Here is a 27,623-nt window from a genome sequence, read left to right on the forward strand (position 1 = left end):
TTTTCTTCTTGTTTGTACAGCGCTACACATACCTTGCGTTGGCTGGCACACAGCTGATCAGAGGCGCCGCCACGGGGCAGGCAACCCAGGGAATTGCCTAGGGCCCCGAGCTGAAGGGGGCCCCGAGGGACGACTGACGACAAAATAACAGAACTACTTTAGACGCTGCAACCACAAGGCATCAGAAATGCCCCGCACAGGGCCCTTTCCAAGTTGTCACTGGCTAGTGGATAGTAGGGGGCCCGACAGACGGCTGATATCGCTCCATATCAGCGACACAACTTGAAACCAACATAGACACTGCAGAATCTCCCTATTGGGGCGCCCTTAATAGCCAGCATCGACGTGCGGCAATAGTGATTCACAATTTGAAAAAAAATTAACCGAATGAACAGTACATGAAAAAAAAAACCAAGAAGAGGAGGAAAAGAATAAAAGTGACAGTGGTAAGAGGGAATGTGTAAGCTATATGTGTTACATTATAAAAAAGTAGTGCCGCAAACCAGCCTGCCACTATATCCCAAACTCCCAGTCATCCATCAAGCAAGTTTACTGCACATTAAAGTCTGTGTAAAGTGAATTCAGCCATTTTCTTCTAAACAGATTCATAGCCACATAATACTTGTATGTTAGTAGGTATGTAAAGTTTGCATGAAGAAAGTTATGTTATTTATTATTTATCTTAATTGTTTAATAAAAGATTGTGTTACTGATCTGTGTTCCTGGACTTCATTCATCATGATTCTGGGGGGCCCCATGGTCTCTCTTGCCCGGGGGAAGTCTAGAAACACCCCTGCACGTTCCTACAGGATCCAGACGGAGAGTGGATTGTCTTTGAGGAGGAACCGTACAGATCTTCAACTACAGCCGACTGGAGAGAACACAACAGCTCAGGAGACGGTTCAGGAGGACATGGCTGAATCAACAGAACCAGCTGACAGCGGGCCTGACCACGCTGACAGTCCAACTGCAGCGTCTGCATCACCAGCTGCTGAGAGACTCTCCACATTTATGAAATCACCAGCTATAGAAAGACAGTCTAGAATCTAGACCTAAGAGACATATTCAGCCACCTACGAGGTTGTTTGAGAGTTGCTGAATAAGAATGGACTGTTTAGTATTATAAGTTGCTGAAAAGGAGCTGAAAAGGAGCAACATGGACTGTTTATAGTTTAATACTCACCGGAAAAAAAAGAGAGACTTTCAGGATTTTTATTCCTACCTCTGTTTTGAGTCACAGTCTTGTTTATTAAAAAAAAAAAAAAAAAAAAAATTGTTGACACGATTCTAAGTTGTTTTGAATACTTGAAGTTTGCACTTTAATATTTGCTTATGGCAGAAGCAAGTATATTTAAAAAAAAAGTTAAATAGAGTTTAATAAGTAAAGTCACTATGTTTGGGAAAAGCTAGTCTCAAAACACACTTGTTTTGTTGTAAGGGGTAAATATTATTTATTTTATAGGGGGGAAAGATGTGATGTTACGAATGTGACATGAAAACCACATTTCCCAGCATGCCACAGTAGTCAGGAGCATGCGCAGTAGCCCCGCGGCAGTCGGACGCGGGAGGTCCGCGGACAAATTAATGTCGTGGCTGTTTATTAAAATAAAGGCTTCAGACCAAGATAACGCCTCGTCTGCTGATTAAAAAGACAAGTCGGACAACACACACAGGTCGCCATTTTCATCTTCTCGCCATCTTCGCTGAAACGAAAAAACGAATCTGATTGGCTGAAACGAAACAACGACTCTGATTGGCTGAAACGAAACAACGACTCTGATTGGCTGAAACGAAACAACGACTCTGATTGGCTGAAACGAAACGCTCCTCCCGAGAGATGCGGAAGTCGAGCGAGGAAAATAAACAAGTAAAAGAAGCTGCCGTGGTTCCGTGAATCCAGTCCGTACCGACGCTACCAAGAGGTGAGTTTCTGTTAGACTCTATTAAACACTAGAGTGAATACAGCGCTGTCGAGGGGAGAACATTTCCCTCTAAATCAGGGGTGTCAAAGTGAATCCCAGAAGGGCCGGTGTCCTGCATGTTTTAGATGTTTCACTGCTTTAACACACCTGATTCTAATGAATCATCGTCACCAGCTTGTCATCAAAGTCTGGATAGTTCTGTTGATGACACAGTCACTTGTATCATGGTGCAATGAAGCAGGGAAACATCTAAAACCTGCAGGGACACCGGCGTCCAACAACCCTGCTCTAAATCAAGGGCGTAGGTTTGGTCTCAGGTTTGGTAGGGACGATATAACAGCATAAACTGCATGTACTTTTTGCTGGGGACGGGACATTAATAAGACCAAACAGATTGGGTGAACGGGGTTTCAAAGTTTATTTAGACGGGACAATGCATATTAATGTACACTACATTAAGCAGTGTAAATACACCGGGTTTTAGCAGAAATGCTAGTTTCCAACGGCAGTCCCCACAAACAACCAGACACACTCACACTCACACTCACACCTACGGGCAATTTAGAATCATCAATTAACCTAGCATGCATGTTTTTGGACTGTGGGAGGAAGCCGGAGTACCCGGAGAAAACCCACGCAAGCACGGGGAGAACATGTAAACTCCACACAGAAAGACCCTGCTGGGCCTGGGAGTCGAACCGGGAACCTTCTTGCTGTGAGGCAACACAGTGGGTCAGGGCTACATTTGTCACGAATATGAACCTATTTAATTGATAGGCTTAAATGATCAATGCAAAATAAATCTGTATTGACATACTAACTTTCATGTGTATTGGTTCACCTGATACACGGTTCCATTCAAACCTTTGTTTTCAAAAACTACTAAAGAAACATTTTGAAAACTTGAGCCAGAATATTCCAGGATTTTATTAGCAATTTAAATTGCAATATTTGAACATAATTTAAATTATATTAACATACACAATAAATGTATTAAGTGTACTTATTAATAATCTCTAAACTATCCAGAATGCAAAAATTAAACATTTGTCTTAAGACCACTCAACATTGTCTGTCTAAATAAATAAATTAAATATAACTGAAAAAACTAAAATAAATAAAAATGGAACCTTCCTTCAGGTTAAACACTACTGCTTTTGTCCACAAGCACAGCCAAACTCAACAAAAAATGAACGCTCCTTTCGGCTGCTTTAAGACCACATAAATAAAATACAAATTAAACTTGGGGAGAAGGGGGTAAACCTCGGTTTGATTTCTTATCTATTTTTGTCCTTCACCACAAGAGTAATACATTGCTTTAATTGGTTGTCTCTTTCACCTTCTTCTCCCTTATTTTCATCTCTAAAATGCATCAGTGGGTTGAGCAATTATGGAAAAAATCTAAATCAAGATTAATTTAACTTTTTACCTCGATTATGATTAATGTATGATTATCTGAAACAATGTCTGCATAGGCTGCAAATACAAATATTTTTAAATAAATAATGTAGAAAATAAATAAATACATTTTAATAAATAAATGCACTAATAGGTATTTGGTTTCAAAAGTGTCTAAAAGGGTCTAAACCAGGCCGTTTACAAGAAGAAAAGCAGCAGCTTTTTTGATTGTCAAACACACACAGACTGGAACCTCTCTCTCTCTCTAAGGACACTTCTCTCTAAGCAGCTTCCTACCCGAGTTTTCTACACTGTCCTACACTGACGTCTTTTTACATGACTTACAGTGGCTGCTGCTGCTGCTGGCTGACAAAAACTCCTAATATCCTCCTCTTGAAGGGGGCGGAGGAGGCGGCATGATTTCTGTCGGGGCTGTGTGAGTGTGTGGGGGGGAGAAGGGGGGGGTCAAGTCATCAGCCAATCAAACGTGCGTTTGAGGAAAAAAATGTACCGGCAAATTCAGCAAGTGAAAAGGGGTAAATGTAAGTCTGAACATAATGAAAATAATTCACTTAATAATGGTAGGGTTAATTCTATCCTTAGAACATTTGGGAAGACAATCTAAATTACCTTTATATCTGAACTCATTATATAATGCAAGTAAGGTTGCTTAAAAGTTGGTGGGGACAATTTGAGCCTCCTGAAAAGTTGGTAGTGTTATGTCCCTACCGTCCCTATGCAAACCTACGCCCTTGCTCTAAATCAGGGGTCACCAATCCTGGTCCTCGAGGGTCGGTGTCCTGCAGGTTTTAGATGTTTCCCTGCTTTAACACACCTGATTCTAATTAATCATCGTCATCAGCTTGTCATCCAGGGCTGCACAATTCTGTTGATGACACAGTCACTTGTATCATGGTGCAATGGAGCAGGGAAACATCTAAAACCTGCAGGGACACCGGCCCTCGAGGACCAGGATTGGTGACCCCTGCTCTAAATAGACCAGTGCTTCTCAATCCTGGTCCTCGAGTACCACTGTCCTGCATGTTTTAGATGTTTCCCTGCACCAACAAACCTGATTCTAATTAAAGGTCCTCATTAGCTTGTCACCAAGGTCTGCACAGTTCTGTTGATGACACAGGTACTTGTATCACAGTGTGCTGAAGCAGGGTAGCATCTAAAACATGCAGGACAGTGGTACTCGAGGACCAGGATTGAGAAACACTGAAATAGACCATTTGATGTCTCCGGTACGCTAATCCTACATTTCCCATCAGGCAACACTCGAGTGGTGGCCACGTGTTTGGAGGAGATGGACCGGGATCAGAACCAGGACCAGGACCAGGAGATGGACCGGGACCAGATCCAGGACCAGGACCAGGACCGGGGTCTCAACCATAACCAGGACCAGGAGTCCAGCAGGACCAAAGCGGACTCTTCCTCCGCTGGTCTGCAGGTCAGTGTTCAATCTTTCATCATCATCTTCATCTTCATCTTCATCATCATCATCATCATCATCATCATCATCATCATCATCATCATCATCAACTTTATTTGTGCAGACTATTAAAAACATACAGACACATAAAAACACTAAGAGAACATAAATACATAAAAACAACAGCTACAACAAGAGACTCTCATACCAGTGTCTCCAGAACGGAGACTGATATCTTGTTGCACTGAGGCCGGGGTTTGTTGTTTGATAATAGAGTTTTGAGACTCGTCCAAACGACTCATAAATCTGTACATCAAGTTTCTCAGGAGTCCATGAAAAGAATTAATGCGCATTGTCTGTCTGCTGCTGATGATCCAAACGCTTTATTTTATTTTCAGTAGTTTGAACTGAGCAGCAGAAAACACAAACACGTGACCTTCCCAAGAGACTTTTAAACTGGTCTACGTCTGAATATATAATATATAATGATGAATGTGGCGGCGCTCACGGACGCAGCAGTCTGGAGGTTTACATTTATCCTTCAATTAAACGAGGCTGAATTCAAGGCAGAGAAGATTCTGAATTTTACAGGTAGCCAATGGAGCGACGCTAACACTGGAGAGACGTGGTCTCTCCTGCTGATTCGTGTCAGCACTCGTGCTGCTGCATTCTGGATCAGCTGGAGCCTATTCAGCAAATTACTTGGACATCCTGCTAACAACACATTACAGTAATCCAGTCTAGAAGATACAAACGCATTAACTAGTTTTTCTGCATCACTCTGCGAGAGGATTTTCCTAATTTTTGCAATATTACGGAGATGGAAAAATGCTATTTTACAAACCTGATTAACATATGTTTTAAAGGACAAATCCTGATCGAAAACAACACCAAGGTTTCTCACAGTTGCACTGGAAGCCATCGCAACACCATCTAATTCCTTCCTAAAATGCTCTGGACCAAGAATGATAACCTCTGTTGTCTCTGAATTTAGAAGCAAGAAATTTCTGGACATCCAGTCCTTGATGTCCCTAAGACATGCCTGAAGTTTAACTAACGGTTCTGTTTCATCCGGCTTCATAGACAAATAGAGCTGCGTATCATCAGCATAGCAATGGAAGTGTGTGTCGTGATTCTGGATTATACTTCCCAATGGCTGCATGTATAAACTGAACAAGATTGGCCCTAGCACTGAACCCTGCGGAACACCATAACAGACCCTTGACTGTTCTGAAGAAACCTCATGTACATGAACAAACTGGAACCTGTCTGATAGATAGGATTTAAACAAACGTAGAGCTGTCCCTTTAATCCCAACAACATGCTCTAACCTGTGCAGTAAAATGCCATGATCAACGATCAAAAGCAGCACTGAGGTCCAGTAGAACCAATATGGACACTAGTCCCTTATCTGAGGCCATAAGAAGGTCATTCGTGACTTGAACCAGTGCTGTCTCTGTGCTATGATGCATTCTGAACCCTGACTGAAAGATTTCAAACAGATCATTTCTATACAAATAGTCACATAACTGGCTTGAAACGGCCTTTTCCAGAATTTTAGATACAAATGGAAGGTTGGAAATTGGCCTATAATTAGCTAAGGTGTCTGGGTCAAGAGAAGGTTTTTTAAGTAAAGGTTTAATTACTGCCACTTTGAAAACCTGTGGTACATATCCTAAGCTTAGGGATAGGTTGATTTGGTCCAGTATTGTCACACCAATAAGAGAAAAAACATTTTTGAATAGTCGAGTCGGGATGGGGTCTAACATACATGTGGTAGACTTAGCTCTATTAACAAGTGAAGTCAGCTCAGGGAGGTCTATAGGATCAAAACAGTCTAGAGACAAGTCAGAGTCTAGGGAAGTCGCTAAGCTGACGAAACGCCCACAACCGGCTGGTTGATTTCTTCTCTAATTCTCGTAATTTTACTGTTAAAGAAGCTCATAAAGTCCTCACTACTGAGAGCTGCAGGAATGCACGGCTCAACAGAGTTGTGACTCTTTGTCAGCCTGGCTACAGTGCTGAACAGAAAACGTGGGTTACTTTTGTTATCCTCTATCAACGTTGAATAAAAAGCTGTTCTGGCTTTGCGAATGGCTTTTTTATATACTATTAGAATATCTTTCCATTCACGATAGGAGTCTACAGACTTACAAGAGTGCCACTTCCTTTCCATTTTACGCACGTTTTGTTTCAACATGCGAATATCTGAATAATACCAGGGAGTTAAGCTCCTGTGGCTAGAAACCTTCCTTTTCAAAGGAGCAACTTCATCTAAAGCTGAGTGCAACAGATCAGCAGTTTTACTAACAAGAAAATCAACATCAACAGAACCCAGGTCACTGGCCTCTATTGCTTCAGTAGGGGCTTCACTATTTTCCACTGTCGCAAGATGAGCAATGGCCTCCTTAAATTTAGCAATAGCTTCATCAGACAAACATCTGCTAAAATAATACCTCCTGCCCTGCACTTCAACATCGACAACATTAAATTCAAACGTTATTAAATAATGGTCGGATAAAAGGGAGTTTACAGGTGACACCAACAGATCATCAGTTTTAACACCGTAGGTGAGAACGAGATCAAGAGTATGATCAAAACAATGCATCGGTCCGTCCACTTTTTGTGAGATACCCATTGATTCTAGAAGAGAATTGAAAGCTAATTTAAGATTATCGCTTTCAACATCCATATGAATATTAAAATCACCCACTATGATGAATTTATCTGTACTGATCAATAATCCAGAAAGGAAATCTGAAAATTCAGACAAAAACTCTAGATAAGCGCCAGCAGGGGGCCGATACACTACCACTAACACAACTGGCTTCTCTGATTTCCAGCTCGGAAATTTCAGACTAAGCGTGAGGCTTTCAAATGTATTATAATTGGACTTAGGTTCAATTTTTGGAGACTGGAGTTATAAATTGCTGCGACTCCTCCGCCTCGGCCCGTATTTCTAGGAATGTGATGATTAAAATAGCCGGGCGGAGTCGATTCATTCAAACTAACATACTCTTCCTCCTGTAACCATGTTTCTGTTAAGCAGAAAACATCACTCCTACTCTCTGTAATTATATCATTTACTAACAGAGACTTGGAGCTTAACGATCGTATATTTAGTAGTCCGCATCTAATTTTTCGGTCTCTTATTGGTACCAAATGTTTTAATTTTTACAAGATTATTCTGGTTAACGCCTCTATAACGCCGCACCTGGTGAACTTTTGGAGGGTGGGGAACTGCAACCACTTCTATTTGCTAGGCACCTGGTTAGAGTTACCCATTACATCATGTAAACCCTTAGTTTTAGAGTCGCCAAATACATAATGCAATCCTACAGTTTTGTTGGCAGGCGTTGGTCCTCGAGAAGCAGCAGAGAAGTTTGTTAAACTACAGCTCTGCATCCTGGCCTGGACCCTGCGATGTCAGGGAGAGGGTATAATAAAACAGGCCAAATTACTAGAGACAAGAGCAGCACCAACCCGGGTGGGATGAATGCCGTCTCTTCTAATCAGACCGGGCTTTCCCCAGAACGTTTCCCAATTGTCAATAAAGGCCACGTCGTTTTCTGAACACCACCGATACAACCAGCGACGGAGCGAGAGCATGTGTTACACGCCCAGGATGTGGCTTTGTAACAGATTATATTTTTTTTAAACTGCTCTGCCAGGTAAACCTGAATAAACAGGGAAAAGCACGGGACAGAGTCAGTTTGAGTGCGTTTCTCTCTCTCTCCTTGCGCATCTGATTTATTATCAATCATCTTCACAAAATATATATAACTCACATTTCCTTCAGTCATATATGTCTTAACCATTACAATATCTTTTTATATTCATTTATGTTCATATTCCCATATGTTTTCTCTTCCTCAGCATCAACATACTGTAATCATGTTTGCTTTTTTCCCACAATCATGTTACTTATTGCACAGAATTAATCATTCTTTTTTTTATATATATATCGTTACATCCCTAATAACTGTGTGGTTATTCTAAACTGTCCCATAACTAAAAACATATTTATACAATAATGAAACCAAACTGAATTCCTTCTGTTCTGATAACAGGTTAACTCTACATTGATAAAATACAATGTATAAAGGAAACTAGATATAATTCAAGGCAGAACTGAAGAGAATTAACAATATATAAAGAAAAAGGAAATGTACTTCTTCATTTTTAACATTAATTCACACATTAAACACAAAACAGGAGTATTTACAACTAAAGGGAGCTACATACAAAATAACAGCCATGCAAACAACCAACAAGTCACATATTAAACGGCCCCAACGGCTGTAACGGCCGCCGGCATAAAAAAAGTGTAAAATCCTAAATTTCGGCTATATACATCAAATTAATACAAAGTCATGTCATTAAACCAGGTCCGGTTTTTGATTTAAAGCATAAAGTAATCCTTATAAACTCGTTTCAAACCCGAAACGTTATATTTACCTGAATAAACAGGGAAAAACACGGGACAGAGTCAGTTTGAGTGCGTTTCTCTCTCTCCTTGCGCATCTGAAGCGAAGGGAGGATGATGTCACACCTGTCAACCGACCTCTCAACGTGTTGAGGCGCCACCTGGTGGTGGAAGGTGGAACAGGAGCATTCCTGGGATACCGATCCCTATTCATTTCCAATGCTCACCAAAGGCCAATCAAAATAAAAAAAAGTATATAATAACAAAAATGTGACTACACTTTTGTGTATTTCACACATGCGAGTAAACATGTCATCGCTGGTCAGATTGGGGAGGGGACCAGAGAAACCTACGGAGTCCGACATGGTTTTGGCGTAGTTACAGACCGAGACAATATTCATTTTGGTCACTTCCGACTGGCGAAGACGGGAATCATTAGCTCCGACATGGATGATAACTTTACCATATTTACGATTACCCTGCCATTAGCTTCAAATATGCTTCTATGTCGCCCGCTCTGACCCCCGGGATACACCTAACTTTGGTCGCTGGAGTCGGCTTCACATGCCGGACTATGGAGTCGCCAATCACCAGGGTCGGCTTCTCAACTGGGGGTGTCGCTGAGTGGGGAAAATCTGTTAGACGCATGAAGCGGGTGGTGGTGTTCCGTGAGCCCTTTAGGACTACGCTTCCTCCGAACCGTCACCCAGCCGCCCTGACTGGCCGGCTGCTCGGGAGCTGCAGGGGAGCGGCTACCCTCAGCTGCTACAGGCTGGTCTGCCGCTAGCTTAGCCTGGTTAGCTGAGGAAGCTATCGGACTATGGTCAAATTGGCAGAACCGGACCTCTAACTGACTGAGCCTCGCCTCCAGCCCTGCAAATAAACTACATTTTAAGCACTTACCGTCTTCACTAAAGGAGGCAGAGGAATAACTAAACATTTCACACACTGAGCAGCAAAGAGGTGAAACGGTGGAAGACGGAGAGGCCATGCTAAGATGCTAACAGAGGCTAACGGACAGAAAATGTATCTGTGATTGGTGACAGTGAAAGTTACGGAAGAGAAAATGAGCGAGTGTTGAAATAAAGACAGTAGTGTACCAGATATAGTGCTATTTTACCAGAAAACAATCTAAGTTTTAGACAAAAAAGTCGGGAGAGATCTGAGCCTGCACGCCGTGCAGCAGCAACAGACCGCAACACCAGGAATCCCACGCAGTTCACCTTTCACGTCTCGCTGCTTCACGGATTTGCATCGTGCATCGTGTTCTGCATTCTGATTGGCTAAACAGTCTCCCTGCTTCACTTTCTGTGTTAATAACGTCGGCCGCTTAGCAACAATGCTGAGAACGGCCAATGAGCTTCAGCAGCAGCATGGTGGTTTATAAGAAGAAGAAGAAAGAAAGAGTGACAACAACGACCCATAACTGTGTTCTTCTCTTGAAAAAAACACACCTGCACCACGGGCTTTAGAAGAAAAATGTGCAAATGTGCGCAGGCCGGGATTCGAACCTGCGACCGCTGCAGGAGGACTGTAGCCTCAGTATATGAGCCGCTGCTTAACCCACTGCGCCACCGAGCGGCCTGACTTTGTTCTTTATTTCTCACGTTTGCACTTCGATAATCCTGTTGGCACAAGTTGTCTTTATTTCTGCAGCAGAGGAATGAGATCGTGATGCTTCATGTTTTAAATATAAGTTTGTTGTTCACATTGTTATACTTATGAGAGAGGTGATCGCGGACATCCACAATGTGTAAGACTCAATAAACGTGTACATTGGGCTTAATCCATCAGTAGATGACATAATATGCCTGACAATAAAGCGGAGCCGTTTTTCGTCCCACCAACTTATGTTCTGGTGTCGGTTCTTAAAATACAAACAAGAAAAGGAGTGTGTAATGATGCACTAACGCTGCCCATAAACATTCACAAACCCTTACGATCATAATAAACCCACAATTCTTCACGGAACGCAACAGAAAGCAAAGGACAACAATACCCATTGTAGTGACTATCTTTAGACTTAAAGGTATAGTCTGTAATTGTATTCAAAAACATTTATTGTTATACTGGGTGAAATGGTCCTTCCATCCTGAGAGTAGCCAGTGAATAATGTGTTCAGAAAAAGGAAAGAAAAAAATCCGACCTCTCTGACAGCTTTAATCCTGTAAAAACTCTGACCAATCTGTTATTTGCGCTCCGAATGGCACGGATTGGTCAGAGGACCAGAGGCTTGGCAAGGGGGAAAGAACCAATCAGATGCCTTCATTTTAAGTCCCGCCCACGTCCCCCTCCTTCCCATGCGCGCACTCGTCACATTATGTCTGCTTCCAGCCTGCCTCCAGCCCCGTGTCCGCTTCCCACGGGTCCTCCTCCTCAGAGTGTCCCAGTGTAACCCCCCCCCCTGCTCCTCCAGACCGACTGGCACCAAACAGGCCCAAACTACAGAAACTGTTAAGGCAAAATAATTCTCAGTAGTAATATTTAAGTATTGATCAATAACGTATAAAATAAGAGCTCTCAAAATTTAAACTGAAATATATTCCCTCTGTGTGAAACAACAAGGCATATTATGCGATAAAAGAGTTAAATTATAAGCTATACATGGCACTTACACATATCAAGGTAATTTTGTAAAGATGGTCATACTACAAGTAAGGGATAATGCCAGACGAGGTGTACATTAACATAAATATATGGACGACACAGGGGCGTGAACCGTCCAATGCGAAGCGGAGGGCGGTTTGCCTCTGCGAAGTCCATATATTTATGTTAATGTACACCTCAAAGGGCATTATCCTCCTCATACCATGGTCACTTACCAAAGAAAATTAATATTGAATCAGTTATTCATGCTTTACTGTGTTTTCAGTTGAAATCATTAGTTTTATAACAAGCCACAGCTGAGCGAAGTTACAAAGTTTTTTAACAAACCATAACTCAGTTTCCCTAGTAACACCTGAGGGTCTGACTAATACCTGGAAAAATCACTCCCGTCCTATAAGGTCCTTATGCAATGGACACAGTGTTTTTTTTTTTATACTTTATTTTTGTAGAAAAATCATACAGAATAACATACAACAACAGTCGGTCACCTATACATTGATACACACCCTATTCTCATGAGGATACATGTCAGTCCATACAGAAGTGGGTCAGTGGACATCTCTTGTGGTCATATACACAATCCATTTATCCCAGTATTGCAGATATTTTTCCATCCGTAGATTTAGTGAGAAGGTCATTCTTTCCATATTTTGAATGTTAGACACAGTATCTATCCAGTCTGTCTCTGTCGGAGGAGAAGCCTGTGCAATGGACACAGTGTTGACTTCTCCAGTAACTAGGACGGACCTGAGATACGACTTAGCAACGGGAGATATTCTAGTCTGCTCAGCTCCACTCGGATATTTTCTTTTCTCTCCTCTTCTGCATCCCAGTCTTCAAAATTGTTAAATTCACTAAATAAATTAAAAGAAATTACAAAATCACTCATGTCGCCGTCCTGAGGTAGCCGGCTCTTCTTCTCTCAATCTCTGTTGCCGTGGTTACCACCTGGCAGTTGATCCAGCGCAATGATATTAAAGATATCAGGGAATTTGACCGAACTTGTTTTCTAGGTGTAGATTATCACTTTTAATGTACACCTGCCAGCCAATCAGAATCAATTATTCACACAGACCGTGGTATAATTGGTGTTAATCTATCTCAGGGGTAGGCAACCCTGGTCCTCCAGTGCCACTGTCCTGCATGTCTTAGATGCTACCCTGCTTCAGCACACCGTGATAAAAGTACCTGTGTCATCAACAGAATTGTGCAGCCCTGGATGACAAGCTGATGACGATGATTAGTTAGAATCAGGTGTGTTAAAGCAGCGTAGCATCTAAGACATGCAGGACAGTGGCACTCGAGGACCAGGGTTGCCTACCCCTGATCTATCTAATGTAACTACTGTGGCTGACATTTATTGTTGTTTCTGTGTTGCTGTTTCTGTTGCAATTTCACTAAAGTACTTCAACTATAGATACCTAAATTATCCTTATTGCGTCGGGGTCTTTATTGGAGTGTGTTTAGCTCGCTGTCTACACTGTGTACCGCACACACATGGTCAGGGCAGAAGAAGTGCTGACTAAGGACATTTTGAGTTTGTACAGAATGCATTAAACACACCATCAGTTATCTCAAGGAATTTCTATAAACAAGTTATGATTTTGTTCTGAGGGTGGGTAACTTTAGCCCTTCACACTTATGTTTTGACTTATTGAGATGTTTTATCTTAATGTTTCTGGCTGTCAAGAGCCATTGATAACAGAACATGCTTAACATAGCACTCAGACATAAAACTCTTCATTGTTTCACTGCGAACATGACAGACAGCACTTGACTTGAACTGAAAAAGGATTTGTCCGGTCAGCCAACAACAGGATCTAAGTCTTTTTCTCTTTCCTTACAGAAACATAAAGCCAAAGAGAGAACCACAAGTTACTGCTGTGATAGGAGTGATAAAGTCCTCACCACTTCACCAGGTCTGAAGGTCCGAAAGAGGATTCATACTGAAGAGAAGCTGTTCACCTGTGATCAGTGTGGGAAAGCTTTTACCACATCAAGTAATCTAAAGAGTCATCGGCGTATCCACACTGGAGAAGAGCTGTACAAATGTGATCAGTGTGGGGCAGCTTTTACCCAACAAGGTAATCTAAGGAGTCATCAGCGTATTCACACTGGGGATAAACCTTACAGATGTGATCAGTGTGGGGCAGCTTTTACCCAACAAGGTAATCTAAGGAGTCATCAGCGTATTCACACTGGAGATAAGCCTTACAGATGCGATCAGTGTGAGGCAGCTTTTACCCTACAAGGTAGTCTAAGGAGTCATCAGCGTATTCACACTGGAGAGAAGCCTTACAGATGTGATCAGTGTGGGGCAGCTTTTACCCAACAAGTTAATCTAAAGAGTCATCAGCGTATTCACACAGGGAATAAACGTTACAGATGTGATCAGTGTGGGGCAGCTTTTACCCGACAAGATGGTCTAAGGGGTCATCAGCGTATTCACACTGGATTTAAGCCCTACAGATGTGATCAGTGTGAGGCAGCTTTTACCCTACATGGTAGTCTAAGGAGTCATCAGCGTATTCACACTGGAGAGAAGCCTTACATATGTGATCAATGTGGGGCAGCTTTTACCATGTCATGTAATCTAAAGCATCATCAGCGTATTCACACTGGAGAGAAGCCTTACAGCTGTGATCAGTGTGGGGCAGCTTTTACTGAACAAGGTAGTCTAAGGAAACATCAGCGTATTCACACTGGAGAGAAGCCTTACATATGTGATCAATGTGGGGCAGCTTTTACCATGTCACGTAGTCTAAAGCGTCATCAGTGTATTCACACTGGATAAAAAATTGTCTGTTATCAGTGTGGGGCAGCTTTTACTCAGAGAGCTCAGTTAAAGGTACCAATTTAGACATGAAATCCGGAGTTTTGTTTTCAGTTTCAACTGAAAAATGTTTTTATCTTACGTATTTTCACGACCATAAGGCGCATATTCTTCTTTTATAGTCTTTTTTTCGGATGTAGTTGAAGCCACCATGAGAACGACCAGGTGATTTCATGAATCACCATCGCTGTTGATCTGTGACTCTATGCGTGACCATCTCACAGCCGATGTGGAAAAAGAAGTGAAACAAATGAACGCTGCGCTTGCTGTTACTCTGGGAGGTGTCAGGACTCAGCCCGGCGGGCTTCATCCGCAGCCTGATTGCGCTGAGACCAGGATAACTGTTAGAGAGTATGCTTACTGTTATATATATATATTTTTTAATAAATAACATTAACCATACTCTCTAGCGTAGCCAGGACACACAAGCTGTTGGCAGTCCCTCTTTTTAACTCCCATAAACAAATGAACTAATACGGTGCGGCGTATTTGTGTGTTAAATACAGTAATGGCACACATAACTGATACTGCGCCTTTTTTATACGGAGTGCCGTATGGTCGTGAAAATACGGTAAATTTGACTTTTCACCAGTTTGTTTCATTGTTATGCATCTAGAAAGACATTTAAATAAGTTATTTGTTTGATTGATTTCAGTTTCCTGCTCACTGCAAACTCACAACAAGACTCTTAGAATATTAGAAAAGAGACACAGTAGTGCATTTTTCATGTGGTTTTTATCACCATATGTACTATGGGGCGGCAGTAGCTCAGGTGGTAGAGCAGGTCGTCCAAAGATCAGAAGGTCGGCGGTTCGAATCCCGCTCCGTCCCAGTTGCTGTCGTAGTGTCCTTGGGCGAGACACCTTGCCCCGTGTGAATGTGTATGAATGTTGGTGGTGGTCGGAGGGGCCGTTTGGCGTGATATGGCAGCCACGCTTCCGTCAGTCTGTCCCAGGGCAGCTGTGGCTACACACGTAGCTACCACCGGGGAAAATCTGTGTGAATGAATAATGATCGCTCTGGGTGCCTTGAAGGGCGCTATATAAATCCAAGTCATTATTATCATTATTATTCGTGCTGGATTTAAATTAGCTCTGGACCTGCAATAATTCTAAAATGACACCATGACATCTGTATTTTGTTCAGCTGATTCACACTAGATAAGTGAAGTCTGTGTTGTACTGCCCTCATTCTGTTGAACAATTCCCTTTATTTAACATTACATTTCAATAATGAGTCAAAAGCAACTGAGCAGACACTAAAGCATTATATTTCAGTGACTACCATGTCACATTCTGAAAAGGGACCAAATTAACAAAAAAGCGTTATTGGCATACAGTATGTTTTAAGTTGTTATGCTAACGGTAAACTTAATGGTACCGACCTTTGTTAGACCCGCGTGGCGCCGCTAATAATGATAATGACTTGGATTTATATAGCGCCCTTCTAAGCACCCAGAGCGCTTTTACAGAGATCATTATTCATTCATACACATTCTCCCCGGTGGTAGCTACGTTTGTAGCCACAGCTGCCCTGGGGCAGACTGACGGAAGCGTGGCTGCCATATCGCGCCAAACGGCCCCTCCGACCACCACCAAACATTCATACACATTCACACGGGGCAGGGTGGGTAAGCTGTCTTGCCAAGGACACTACGACAGCTTCACCAGTTATTCGGGGTTTAAACACCGTGTCCGCTATTTCTCTTTTGTTCCACGTGGCGTAACGCTGTTTTGACACACACACACACACACACACACACACACACACACACACACACACACACACACACACACACACACACACACACACACACACACACACACACACACACACACACACACACACACACACAGATGATCGGAAGATTTGCATCACATGATTTATTGTTTTTCTCCTTTATGTAGTTAACGTTTTATTGTTCTTTTTCTTCATAGTTAGTGTTTTGTGTTTTTCTATGTAGTGAGCCATCGGAATTTATCCAAGGTGTTGTTTTTTTCACCTGCTTGACACCTAATGTAAATAAATTCTGATTGATTTAAATGAGAGAAGTTGTTTGTGTTTGTTTTGCACGTATTTTATTACAAATGCTGGTTTGCCGGAGTTAGTGCCGAACTCGTAGCTGCCTTTACTATTATTCTGGTAGAATAATTCATACTTTGAGACTGATTTCTGCTGTTAAGTTATCATTTTCCTGATTAAATCAGGTGGTGCCCCGTTTTGATTAAGTAATTTTGATCATTCAATTTGATAAATAATCGACTTTATTAATTATTAATACTTGTTGAAGGACAATTATTAATAAATCTTGATAACTGAAACAGCGCCCCCTCCTGTTGCACAACACTTACCATTTTTCCTGATTACATCAAGCGGTGCCCTGTTTTGATTAAGTCATTTTGATAATTCAATTTGATAAATAATGTACTTTATTCATTATTAAGGACTGTCGTCCGATAGTCATTAACTCTTTGATAACTGAACTAGTCCCCACTGTGTGGCACAACACAACTTAAGGCAAGTTTATTTGTACAGCACATTTTAGCATCAAAGCAGTTCAAGGTGCTTTACAGAATAAAAATATTGAAAAAATAGTGTCAGAATAAAGGAAAGACTTAAACTAGAGTTACAATTTAGGACCAAAATGAACATTGTTTAAAGATAAATGAAGTATAGTTTACAAAGGCAGTTGTAAACAAATTAGTTTTTACCATTGATTTAAAGGAATTTAGGATTTCAGCGTTCTTGCAGTTTTCTCTTCCCGTAGTCGTGGGGGCATCTGTTTTTGACAAATGTTTCTCTGTTATTTCACTTGTAACGTTTAGTTCATGACTGTTTGGACTGTGACGGATACTTACTGGTGTAAATTGCCAAATTGGAATTTAAATAAGGCAGTAAAGATTTAACATTGAAGTTTAAAAACAAATATTGAAACAGGATTTTCACAAGGTAAAAAGAGGAAGGGGTTTAGCTGCTTTTAGGGGCCTGCAGATCTTTTGGGTGAATGGGTAGTTTTGTTTATATTTATGTTCAGAAATGGGCAGCTAAGTGTGTGTGTGTGTGTGTGTGTGTGTGTGTGTGTGTGTGTGTGTGTGTGTGTGTGTGTGTGTGTGTGTGTGTGTGTGTGTGTGTGTGTGTGTGTGTGTGTGTGTGTGTGTGTGTGTGTGTGTGTGTGTGTGTGTGTGTGTGTGTGTGTGTGTGTGTGTGTGTGTGTGTGTGTGTGTGTGTGTGTGTGTGTGTGTGTGTGTGTGTGTGTGTGTGTGTGTGTGTGTGTGTGTGTGTGTGTGTGAATATATACATAGATATAGAGCAGATGTAATTAATAGAGACAGTATAGTGTAAATAAGTATATTTATATAAATATTTATATGGGCATGTGTGTACAAATATATAGAAATATTCAACTATGTGTATGTATGTATAGGTATCTGTGAGTATAATTACAGTATATAATAATAATAATAATACTGTTATTTAGCAGTGGGAGTACAGAGTGTGAGTATTTATAAATACGGGTTAAACGATTAGTGGGTAGGATTAAATAAGTTTACACTTCTAATTCTTTTTGCACATGTAAATTAAGATATCAAGTGTTAAAGTATGAAATTCTTTGTTTTGTTGTTTTGTTTTCTTAACTTCTCTTGAATAGTTTTTTACATGTACAAAATAAATCAAATCAAATCAAAATCAAAATTTACCAACGTTTTAGCTCTAATTCACGTTCTACTATGGAGGGTGTGGCGACATCTAGTGGTAGAAACTGAAAACAGCAGCCAGCCCTTACTAGAGCGCATGAGACATGCCGTCTGTTCCTGGACAGTCATGTCTGAACTACAGTCAGAGCTGCAGCCACGACTAACAACATCACTGGAATATTGTCTGTATCTGATTTTGTTTGCGTCAGAGGTTTTCTTTTGCTTCAGTGTCATCACATATTAAATCTTTACTGTGGTTGATATAAACACACCTTTTAGTGGTAAATCCTGGGTCTGGGTGGTGACAATGCGGATGGCTGGATCCCAATGAGCAGCTTCCACTTGAGCTGGATCTGTCTGCCCTGGACGTCTCCCAACTACATTTCTACAATTAAAGTACACAAACAAAGATTTAGAACACAATGCACATTGTGGATAAATTCTCAAATAAATTGTGAATAGACAATAAATCTGATGAGGTGGTGGTAAGTACAGCCAGTGCATTATGTCACAGTGTTTGATTTCCCTACAGACGGCAATGAGTAAGAAAACACTGCAACAAAGTGGTGTTGGGTTAAAGGGGCCTCTTTGTTGGGCTGTTACCTTGTTGAGCCGAGCGGCGGCTTCAGCTAAGATGCTTGTGAAGATCCTGTCAGGATCGTGATGCAGTGTGGAGAAGGTCATGCAGGTGTGCACAGCATTTCTTAAAGTCACAGTTAAACACTTCAACTAATAAGTGTTCTCAAGAGATGCCTCAAAGAGTTTTTTGAATTTTTGTTGTGGTGGTGGGCAGCGAAAGAGGTGTTAAGTCTTACCACCGTTTTGGGAGATTTATTCAGAAACACAAAGCACAGATGCTTCAAACATCAGCAAACAGAATCCCAGAATCCCTTTTCTGCTTCATTGCTTCATCTAGAGTTGTCACACCTCATCTACTTTTTCTGCGATATTTCTTGTAATTTGTCAGCAAAGCAGGAGGTCAGGGCTCATTTCTGCTTGCCCACCAGCTGCGCTCACATTTCTCACAATGGCCGGGTTTCCCAGATCCAACCTCTCTTAAGGATTTAAGAGAGGTTCAAAGAAGGTTTGAACTAAGAGAGAACCCTAAGATAACCCTTAGATATGAGGGAAGATGGAGGGGGGAGTATGGATGACTGTCTTACAATGGCTAAGCTTGTGAGAGCAGTTAATAAAGCAAAACCTTCAGCTCCAGGTGGAGATCAGGGGCCTTATGTACTAAGAGTGCGGCGCACAAAAAACGTGCGTACGCCACTTTCAACGCTCACGGTCGGATGTACAAAGAATGACGTGAACGTAGAAAGCTGCGGTCCGTCACTCACACATTAAGGCTGTTGTACGCACTTTTCTGAGGTTTTGTCCGTTGGCGACACTCACTGGTGATGCAGTGAAGTGCAGAATATGAGGAAACGTAACGTCAACAATAAATTCACGACCACGTGAAGGACATGACAATCCCGACATCACCAGATAAATTAAACAAGAGTGGAACTGCAACAATCTCACAATCAACCACATGATCTGAACAAACAACTAGAGGCAGGAGCTCAACGATGGAACCAGCAAATGGTGGATGGCGATGGAGCTTTGGCTCCGTTAGATGAACCTGCAGATGGCAGGATCGGGAGCGAGTCCTCAGGCACCACACCGACCTGCTGGTCCAGGACTAAGACTGAATCATCAGCTGGTTCAGGTACCAAGAGGATCTTCTGGATCTCTGCCCTGAACTGAACCAACTGCTCCGGTTCAGACCAACATGATGCTTCAGCTGGAGCTGCAGGTCGGACATATCCGTCGTCATGATGACCGTATGGGACGAGTACTGGAGATTAAAGCCAGATCCTAAACATCCCATAACTGTGTCTGGACAGAAAAACATTAAAATACATTTTGCAGCAAAAACCGGTTCTGTAAAGATGTCTTAAATTAAAAAAAAGGTGTTACGGAAAGGTTGGTTGCGAACTGATGTGATTCAGCATGAAATAAGTTTTTATTGAATGTTTAGGCAACTTTCAGAGTCTGATATGGGGTCGGCTGCAGGTTCTGCAGGATCCAGAAAGTGTTTCTCCGGTGATGGACCGGTGTTGTGCCAAAAAGTGATTGCCTGCCAGAATCTGATTTCTTCTGATTTGTGGCCGCGGGAGCGCGCACAGCAGCCCGTTGAGCGAGAGCGCTAAAACGTCAGAGTTTCAGATTATGAAACTCAGGAATGAGATCAAGTCAGATTTAGGCAGAAACAACTTTTCATTAACTGTATTTGGCCTTCAATCAATATTTGGCAGGTAAAAAGACCCATTTTCAGGGGAGAAATCAGATTCTGGCAGGCAATCACTTTTTGGCACGACACTGGGATCTAGACCGGTCTCTCCTCCTGCGGATGAAACACTCGAGTTACAGCAACTTTGCTCTTTATTTCTCACGTTTGCACCTCGATAATCCCATCGGCACAAATTGTCTTTATTTCTGCAGCGGAGGAATCAGATCGTGATGCTTCATGTTTTAAATATAAATTGTATATTGTTCACATTGTTATACTTATGAGAGAGGTGATCGCGGACATCCATAATGTGTAAAACTAAATAAACGTGTGCATTGGTCTTAATCCGTCAGTATACAATACGCGTGACAATAAAGCAGAACGAGGAGCCGTTTTTCATCCACCAAAAATTCTGGTGTCGGTTCTTAAAATACAAACAAGAAAAGCAGAGTGTAACGATGCACTAACGCTGCCCATAAACATTAACAAACCCGTACGATCATAATAAAACCACAACTCTTCACCGAACGCAACGCAAAGCAAAGAACACCATAATGTAGGTGTCAAACTGAATCCCAGAAGGGCCGGTGTCCTGCATGTTTTAGATGTTTCACTGCTTTAACACACCTGATTCTAATTAATCATCGTCACCAGCTTGTCATCAAAGTCTGGATAGTGCTGTTGATGACACAGTCACTTGTATCATGGTGCAATGAAGCAGGGAAACATCTAAAACCTGCAGGGACACCAGCCCTCGAGGACTGGAGTCCGACACCCAGCTCAGAGCCGATGTTTTCTTTTTTTATTTGTTTTACCTGTTTTTGCACGTCTTGTTAGGATGAGCAGTTTTTAATGGATAATTATCTTCATTATCATATTCAAACATATTTGAAGGAGGAGACAAGGCGGAGTGTTGTGCTCCTGCATGTGCGCTCAAATCCACGCTGATTGGGATGTACAGAGAAACCTGCGTGGATTTGGGCGAACGCACAGCTTTGTACATATTAATTTTTGCGTTCTTGTTAATTCCACGCACGGATTCAAGTTGAAATCCACGCACTCTTAGTACATGAGGTCCTCGAGGCACCCCTATCCTGCATGTTTTAGATGTTTCCCTGCTTCAGCACACCGTGATACAAGTGGCTGTGTCATCAACAGAAGTGTCAAGATGACAAGCTAATTAGGACCATTAATTAGAATCAGTGATGAACGGAAACATCTACTACATGCAGGACAGGGGTGCCTCGAGGACCAGGGTTGGGAAACACTGCTTTAGGGCACAAGTGTCAAACTGAATCCCAGAAGGGCCGGTGTCCTGCATGTTTTAGATCAGGGGTCACCAATCCTGGTCCTCGAGGGCCGGTGTCCCTGCAGGTTTTAGATGTTTCCCTGCTTCATTGCACCATGATACAAGTGACTGTGTCATCAACAGAAGTATCCAGACTTTGATGACAAGCTGGTGACGATGATTAATTAGAATGAGGTGTGTTAAGGCAGGGAAACATCTTAAACATGCAGGACACCGGCCCTCGAGGACCAGGGTTGGAGACCCCTATTTTAGATGTTTCACTGCTTTAACACACCTGATTCTAATGAGTCATTGTCACCAGCTTGTCATCAAAGTCTGGATAGTTCTGTTGATGACACAGCTCCTTGTATCACGGTTTCATAAAAAAGGGACACATCTAAAACATGCAGGACACCGGCCCTCGGGGACTGGAGTCCGACACCCCAGCCACCTACGAGGTTGTTTGAGAGTTGCTGAATAAGAATGGACTGTTTAGTATTATAAGTTGCTGAAAAGGAGCTGAAAAGGAGCAACATGGACTGTTTATAGTTTAATACTTACCGGAAAAAAAAGAGAGACTTTCAGGATTTTTATTCCTACCTCTGTTTTGAGTCACAGTCTTGTTTATTAAAAAAAAAAAAAAAAAAAAGAAAATTGTTGACACGATTCTAAGTTGTTGTTTTGAATACTTGAAGTTTGCACTTTAATATTTTCTTATGGCAGATGCAAGTATATTTAAAAAAAAGTTAAATAGAGTTTAATAAGTAAAGTCACTATGTTTGGGAAAAGCTAGTCAAAACACACTTGTTTTGTTGTAAGGGGTAAATATTATTTATTTTATAGGGGGGAAAGATGTGATGTTACAAATGTGACATGAAAAACCACAATTCCCAGCATGCCACAGTAGTCAGGAGCATGCGCAGTAGCCCCGCGGCAGTCGGACGCGGAGGTCCGCGGACAAATGAATGTCGTGGCTGTTTATTAAAATAAAGGCTTCAGACCAAGATAACGCCTCGTCTGCTAATTAAAAAGACAAGACAGACAACACACACAGGTCGCCATGTTGGCTACCAGCCCAGTGTTTTCCAATCCTGCTTTTCTAAACAGGCTGAGAGTGACGTCAATGCGTTTTCTCAAAACAACGACTCTGATCGGCTGAAACGAAACAACGACCATGATTGGCTGAAACGAAACAACGACTCTGATTGGCTGAAACGAAAAACGACTCTGATTGGCTGAAACGAAACAAACGACTCTGATTGGCTGAAACGAAACGCTCCTCCCGAGAGATGCGGAAGTCGAGCGAGGAAAATAAAACAAGTACAAGAAGCTGCCGTGGTTCCGTGAATCCAGTCCGTACCGACGCTACCAAGAGGTGAGTTTCTGACTGTTAGACCCTATTAAACACTAGAGTGAATACAGCGCTGTCGGGGGGAGAACATTTCACTCTAAATCAGGGGTGTCGGACTCCAGTCCTCGAGGGCCGGTGTCCCTCCAGGTTTTAGATGTTTTCCTGCTTCATTGCACCATGATACAACTGACTGTGTCATCAACAGAACTATCCAGACTTTGATGACAAGCTGGTGACGATGATTAATTAGAATCAGGTGTGTTAAAGCAGTGAAACATCTAAAACAGTGCTTCTCAATCCTGGTCCTCGAGTACCACTGTCCTGCATGTTTTAGATGTTTCCCTGCACCAACACACCTGATTCTAATTAAAGGTCCTAATTAGCTTGTCACCAAGGTCTGCACAGTTCTGTTGATGACACAGGTACTTGTATCACGGTGTGCTGAAGCAGGGTAGCATCTAAAACATGCAGGACAGTGGTACTCGAGGACCAGGATTGAGAAACACTGATCTAAAACATGCAGGACACCGGCCCTTCTGGGATTTACTTTGACACTTGTGCTCTAAATAGACCATTTTATGCATAGATATATATAAAGGCTAGATTACTCAAGGCGGAGTCTCCAGCGTCGTTCACCGGCGGCCATCTTGCCACAGGAGAACTCGCTCACTCATAACATTGTGTTTAATGGTGCATGTACTGCTTAAACAACCTTAACTTGCTCAATTCTCAACAGATTTTCAAACAGTTTGGTTTGTTATGAACGTCAGAGATGTAGTTATGACACTGCATACTTGTGAATAATTATAAACATTGAAAAACGTACTTTTGTATGAAAATAACAAGAAACAGATAGCTATGACATGGTATTTATATTAAATCAATATTTCTATAGTATTCTTAGTAATATTTATATTTACATTATAAAATATATATATTATTACCTTATAACATGTATGTATGTATATATATATATATATATATATATATATATATATATATATATATATATATATACACATGTTATAATGTCATGATATAAATACATCATAATGTAATAATATCATAATGAATCATAATATATATATATATATATATATATATTATAAGGTAATAATATATGTTATAATGTAAATATAAATATAACTAAGAGCACTGTAGCAGCTGTACATCACCGTGTCTCCTGATGACACAGGGCCACTTGATGCCCTTTTTAACTTTAAGTCATGGATGGCAGATAATTTCCTACAGCTCAACCAGGACAAAACAGAGGTTCTAGTTATTGGTCCTGAAGGCCAGAGAGAGAAACTTTTACCAAAACTACAAGATTTTAAACCTTTGCAATGTGTAAAGGACCTGGGTGTTATTTTTGACTCTGAGCTCACTTTTATTCCACACATAAAGAATATTACGAAGATAGGTTTTTGCCGTCTTAAGAATATAGCCAGAGTCCGCCCATTTCTCTCTCAGGCCAGCACGGAGGTGCTGATGCATGCTTTTATCTGTAGTCGTTTAGATCAGCATTTCTCAACCTTTTTTCAGTCATGACACCTTTCAAAAGTGAATAAAATCTCACGACACCCCCAGAGTAAAATATAATTTAAAACCACACTGGATCGCTCTGACTGTAAATGCATATGTCCCGTTTATTTTGTATCAATAACTGCACCAGAGTAGGCCTAAGCTTCTTTTTGCACGGTGGCGATCCGCACAATGGGGTATGAGAAGTCATCGTTCACTGTTGTGCTTGGTTGCCACGCTGATGGACAGAAACTATGGTGATTTTTAAAAGAAAGACTGCCTAAAGAGACTTTTCCAGCCGGAGTCATTATAAAGGCAAATGAAAAGGGCTGACTGGATGAAGGGATGATGTTAGAGTGGCTGAGGCAGGTCTATGTGCAGCGACCCGGTGGTTTTTTCCACACATCACCATCGCTGCTGATCTGTGACTCTATGCGTGCCCATCTCACAGACAATGTGAAAAAAGAAGTGAACAATATGAACGCTGTGCTGGCTGTTATTCCGGGAGGTCTGACGAAGGAATTTCAACCGCTGGACGTCGGTGTGAACCGGCCGTTGAAAGTGAAGCCTGAATTATGGTTCTGCGTTAAATCGACGCAGAGCCTACGCCAGAGGTTATGCGGCAACGCGCACTGTATGTTCGCGTCGCCGCATAACCTCCGGCGTAGGTTCTGCGTTGGTGTAACGCATGTCACCAGTCCACTTACTGTGTGTGTGTGTGTGTGTGTGTGTGTGTGTGTGTGTGTGTGTGTGTGTGTGTGTGTGTGTGTGTGTGTGTGTGTGTGTGTGTGTGTGTGTGTGTGTGTGTGTGTGTGTGTGTGTGTGTGTGTGTGTGTGTGTGGGCGTGTGTGTGTGGGCGTGTGTGTGTGGGCGTGTGGGCGTGGGCGTGTGGGCGTGTGGGCGTGTGGGCGTGTGTGTGTGGGCGTGTGAGTGTGTGCACATGTGTATGAGTGTGAGTGTGTGTGTGGGGGGTGGGGGGTGGTGTCGTATGGGATGTTTTAAATTGTGTTTTTGATTGTTATTTTATTCTGCATGTGAAGCACCATGTGTTGCAATTGTATGATTTGGTGCTATATAACTAAATAAAGTTTGAGTTTGAGTTATAGAAATATTGATTTAATATAAATACCATGTCATAGCTATCTGTTTCTTGTTATTTTCATACAAAAGTACATTTTTCAATGTTTATAATTATTCACAAGTATGCAGTGTCATAACTACATCTCTGACGTTCATAACAAACCAAACTGTTTGAAAATCTGTTGAGAATTGAGCAAGTTAAGGTTGTTTAAGCAGAACATGCACCATTAAACACAATGTTATGAGTGAGCGAGCTCTCCTGTGGCAAGATGGCCGCCGTGTGACTACTTCGCTCTGCATTGGCAGCAGCGCGGGCGAGTCATCTAGCCTTTATATATGTCTATCATTTTATGTCTCCGGGACGATAATTTCCCATCAGGCAACACTCGAGTGGTGGCCACGTGTTTGGAGGAGATGGACCGGGGTCAGAACCAGAACCAGGACCAGGAGTCCAGCAGGACCAAAGCGGACTCTTCCTCTGCTGGTCTGCAGGTCAGTGTTCAGTCTGTCTTTCATCATCATCATCATCATCATCATCATCATCATCATCATCATCATCATCATCAACTTTATTTGTGCAGACTATTAAAAACATACAGACACATAAAAACACTAAGAGAACATAAATACATAAAAACAACAGCTACAACAAGAGACTCTCATACCAGTGTCTCCAGAACGGAGACTGATATCTTGTTGCACTGAGGCCGGGGTTAGCCAGCAGTTTGATAATAGAGTTTTGAGACTCGTCCAAACGACTCATAAATCTGTACATCAAGTTTCTCAGGAGTGCATGAAAAGAAATAATGCACATTGTCTGTCTGCTGCTGATGATCCAAACGCTTTATTTTATTTTCAGTAGCTTTGAACTGAGCAGCAGAAAACACAAACACGTGACCTTCCCAAGAGACTTTTAAACTGGTCTACGTCTGAATATATAATATATAATGATGAATGTGGCGGCACTCACGGACGCAGCAGTCTGGAGGTTTACATTTATCCTTTAAGTAAACAAGGCTGAATTCAAAGCAGAGAAAATTCCTCAATCTTTTTTTGCAATAACCAGTCCTAAGAATGCTCTCAACATGTAGACTGTAGGCACTAGGCAGGGCATTAGTGAATGGGATTCAAATTCAAAATATTTTTATTCATGTAATGAGAAAACTTCTGAATAAACATTTCCATTTGGAGATTAATAACTTTATTCTCATGTTAATGTAAATGTAAATGTTCAGAAATTGTTCACTCTTAGTCAAGGTCCTCACAGCATGCGCAGCGTGCTGCAGTTTCAACAGAAAAAGATAAGGACAACGATGGGAAGCCATAGTTTGTCAGTAGCTGGTGTGAAAATGTGGAATAGCCTAAACAATGAATTAAAGTTAGCAAGAAATGTAACTGTTTTCAAACATGGGTTAAAGAAACTGTTATTGAAGGATTATCAAACCTAGGTACAGGAATGGCAATGTCTGGCTATGTGTACAAAACAATGGCAATGTGGGAAATTCAGCACTGGAACACCTGGCCTAACCCTCCCCCGTCCAGTACGAGCGGAGGGGGCAAAGGCGGCTAGAGAGCCAGAGGACGGCGACTAATCAAAATCTGCATTGACACACGCACCTCCATTGCAAAGTGGATTGCATGCAAAAAGAGGCTTGGACATAAAAATAACTGAACAGTGGACACAGTAGTAAATCACAGGAACGGTGATCAGGATGAGTGGACTGGACACGTGTACAAACATACATGCTATCTGGACTGTGAATGATGAAATTAGACAAATTGCTATGTGGTA

General features: G+C 41.7%; 1 protein-coding gene across 1 annotated transcript in view; it reads left to right on the forward strand.

Annotated features, from left to right (window-relative positions):
• Nucleotides 1-27,623, forward strand: part of LOC133421592 (zinc finger protein 665-like) — a 72,333-nt gene that overhangs the window by 28,540 nt on the left and 16,170 nt on the right. Inside the window, exons 2-4 of the mRNA XM_061711244.1 lie at nt 4,595-4,773; nt 13,635-14,565; nt 26,211-26,323. Of these exons, the coding sequence (XP_061567228.1) occupies nt 4,630-4,773; nt 13,635-14,565; nt 26,211-26,323 (1,188 nt within the window). The 5' untranslated portion in view covers nt 4,595-4,629. The remainder of the gene's footprint in view (nt 1-4,594; nt 4,774-13,634; nt 14,566-26,210; nt 26,324-27,623) is intronic.

Source organism: Cololabis saira, chromosome 21 (genome assembly GCF_033807715.1).
Source record: "Cololabis saira isolate AMF1-May2022 chromosome 21, fColSai1.1, whole genome shotgun sequence".
Classification (NCBI taxonomy): Eukaryota; Metazoa; Chordata; class Actinopteri; order Beloniformes; family Belonidae; genus Cololabis; species Cololabis saira.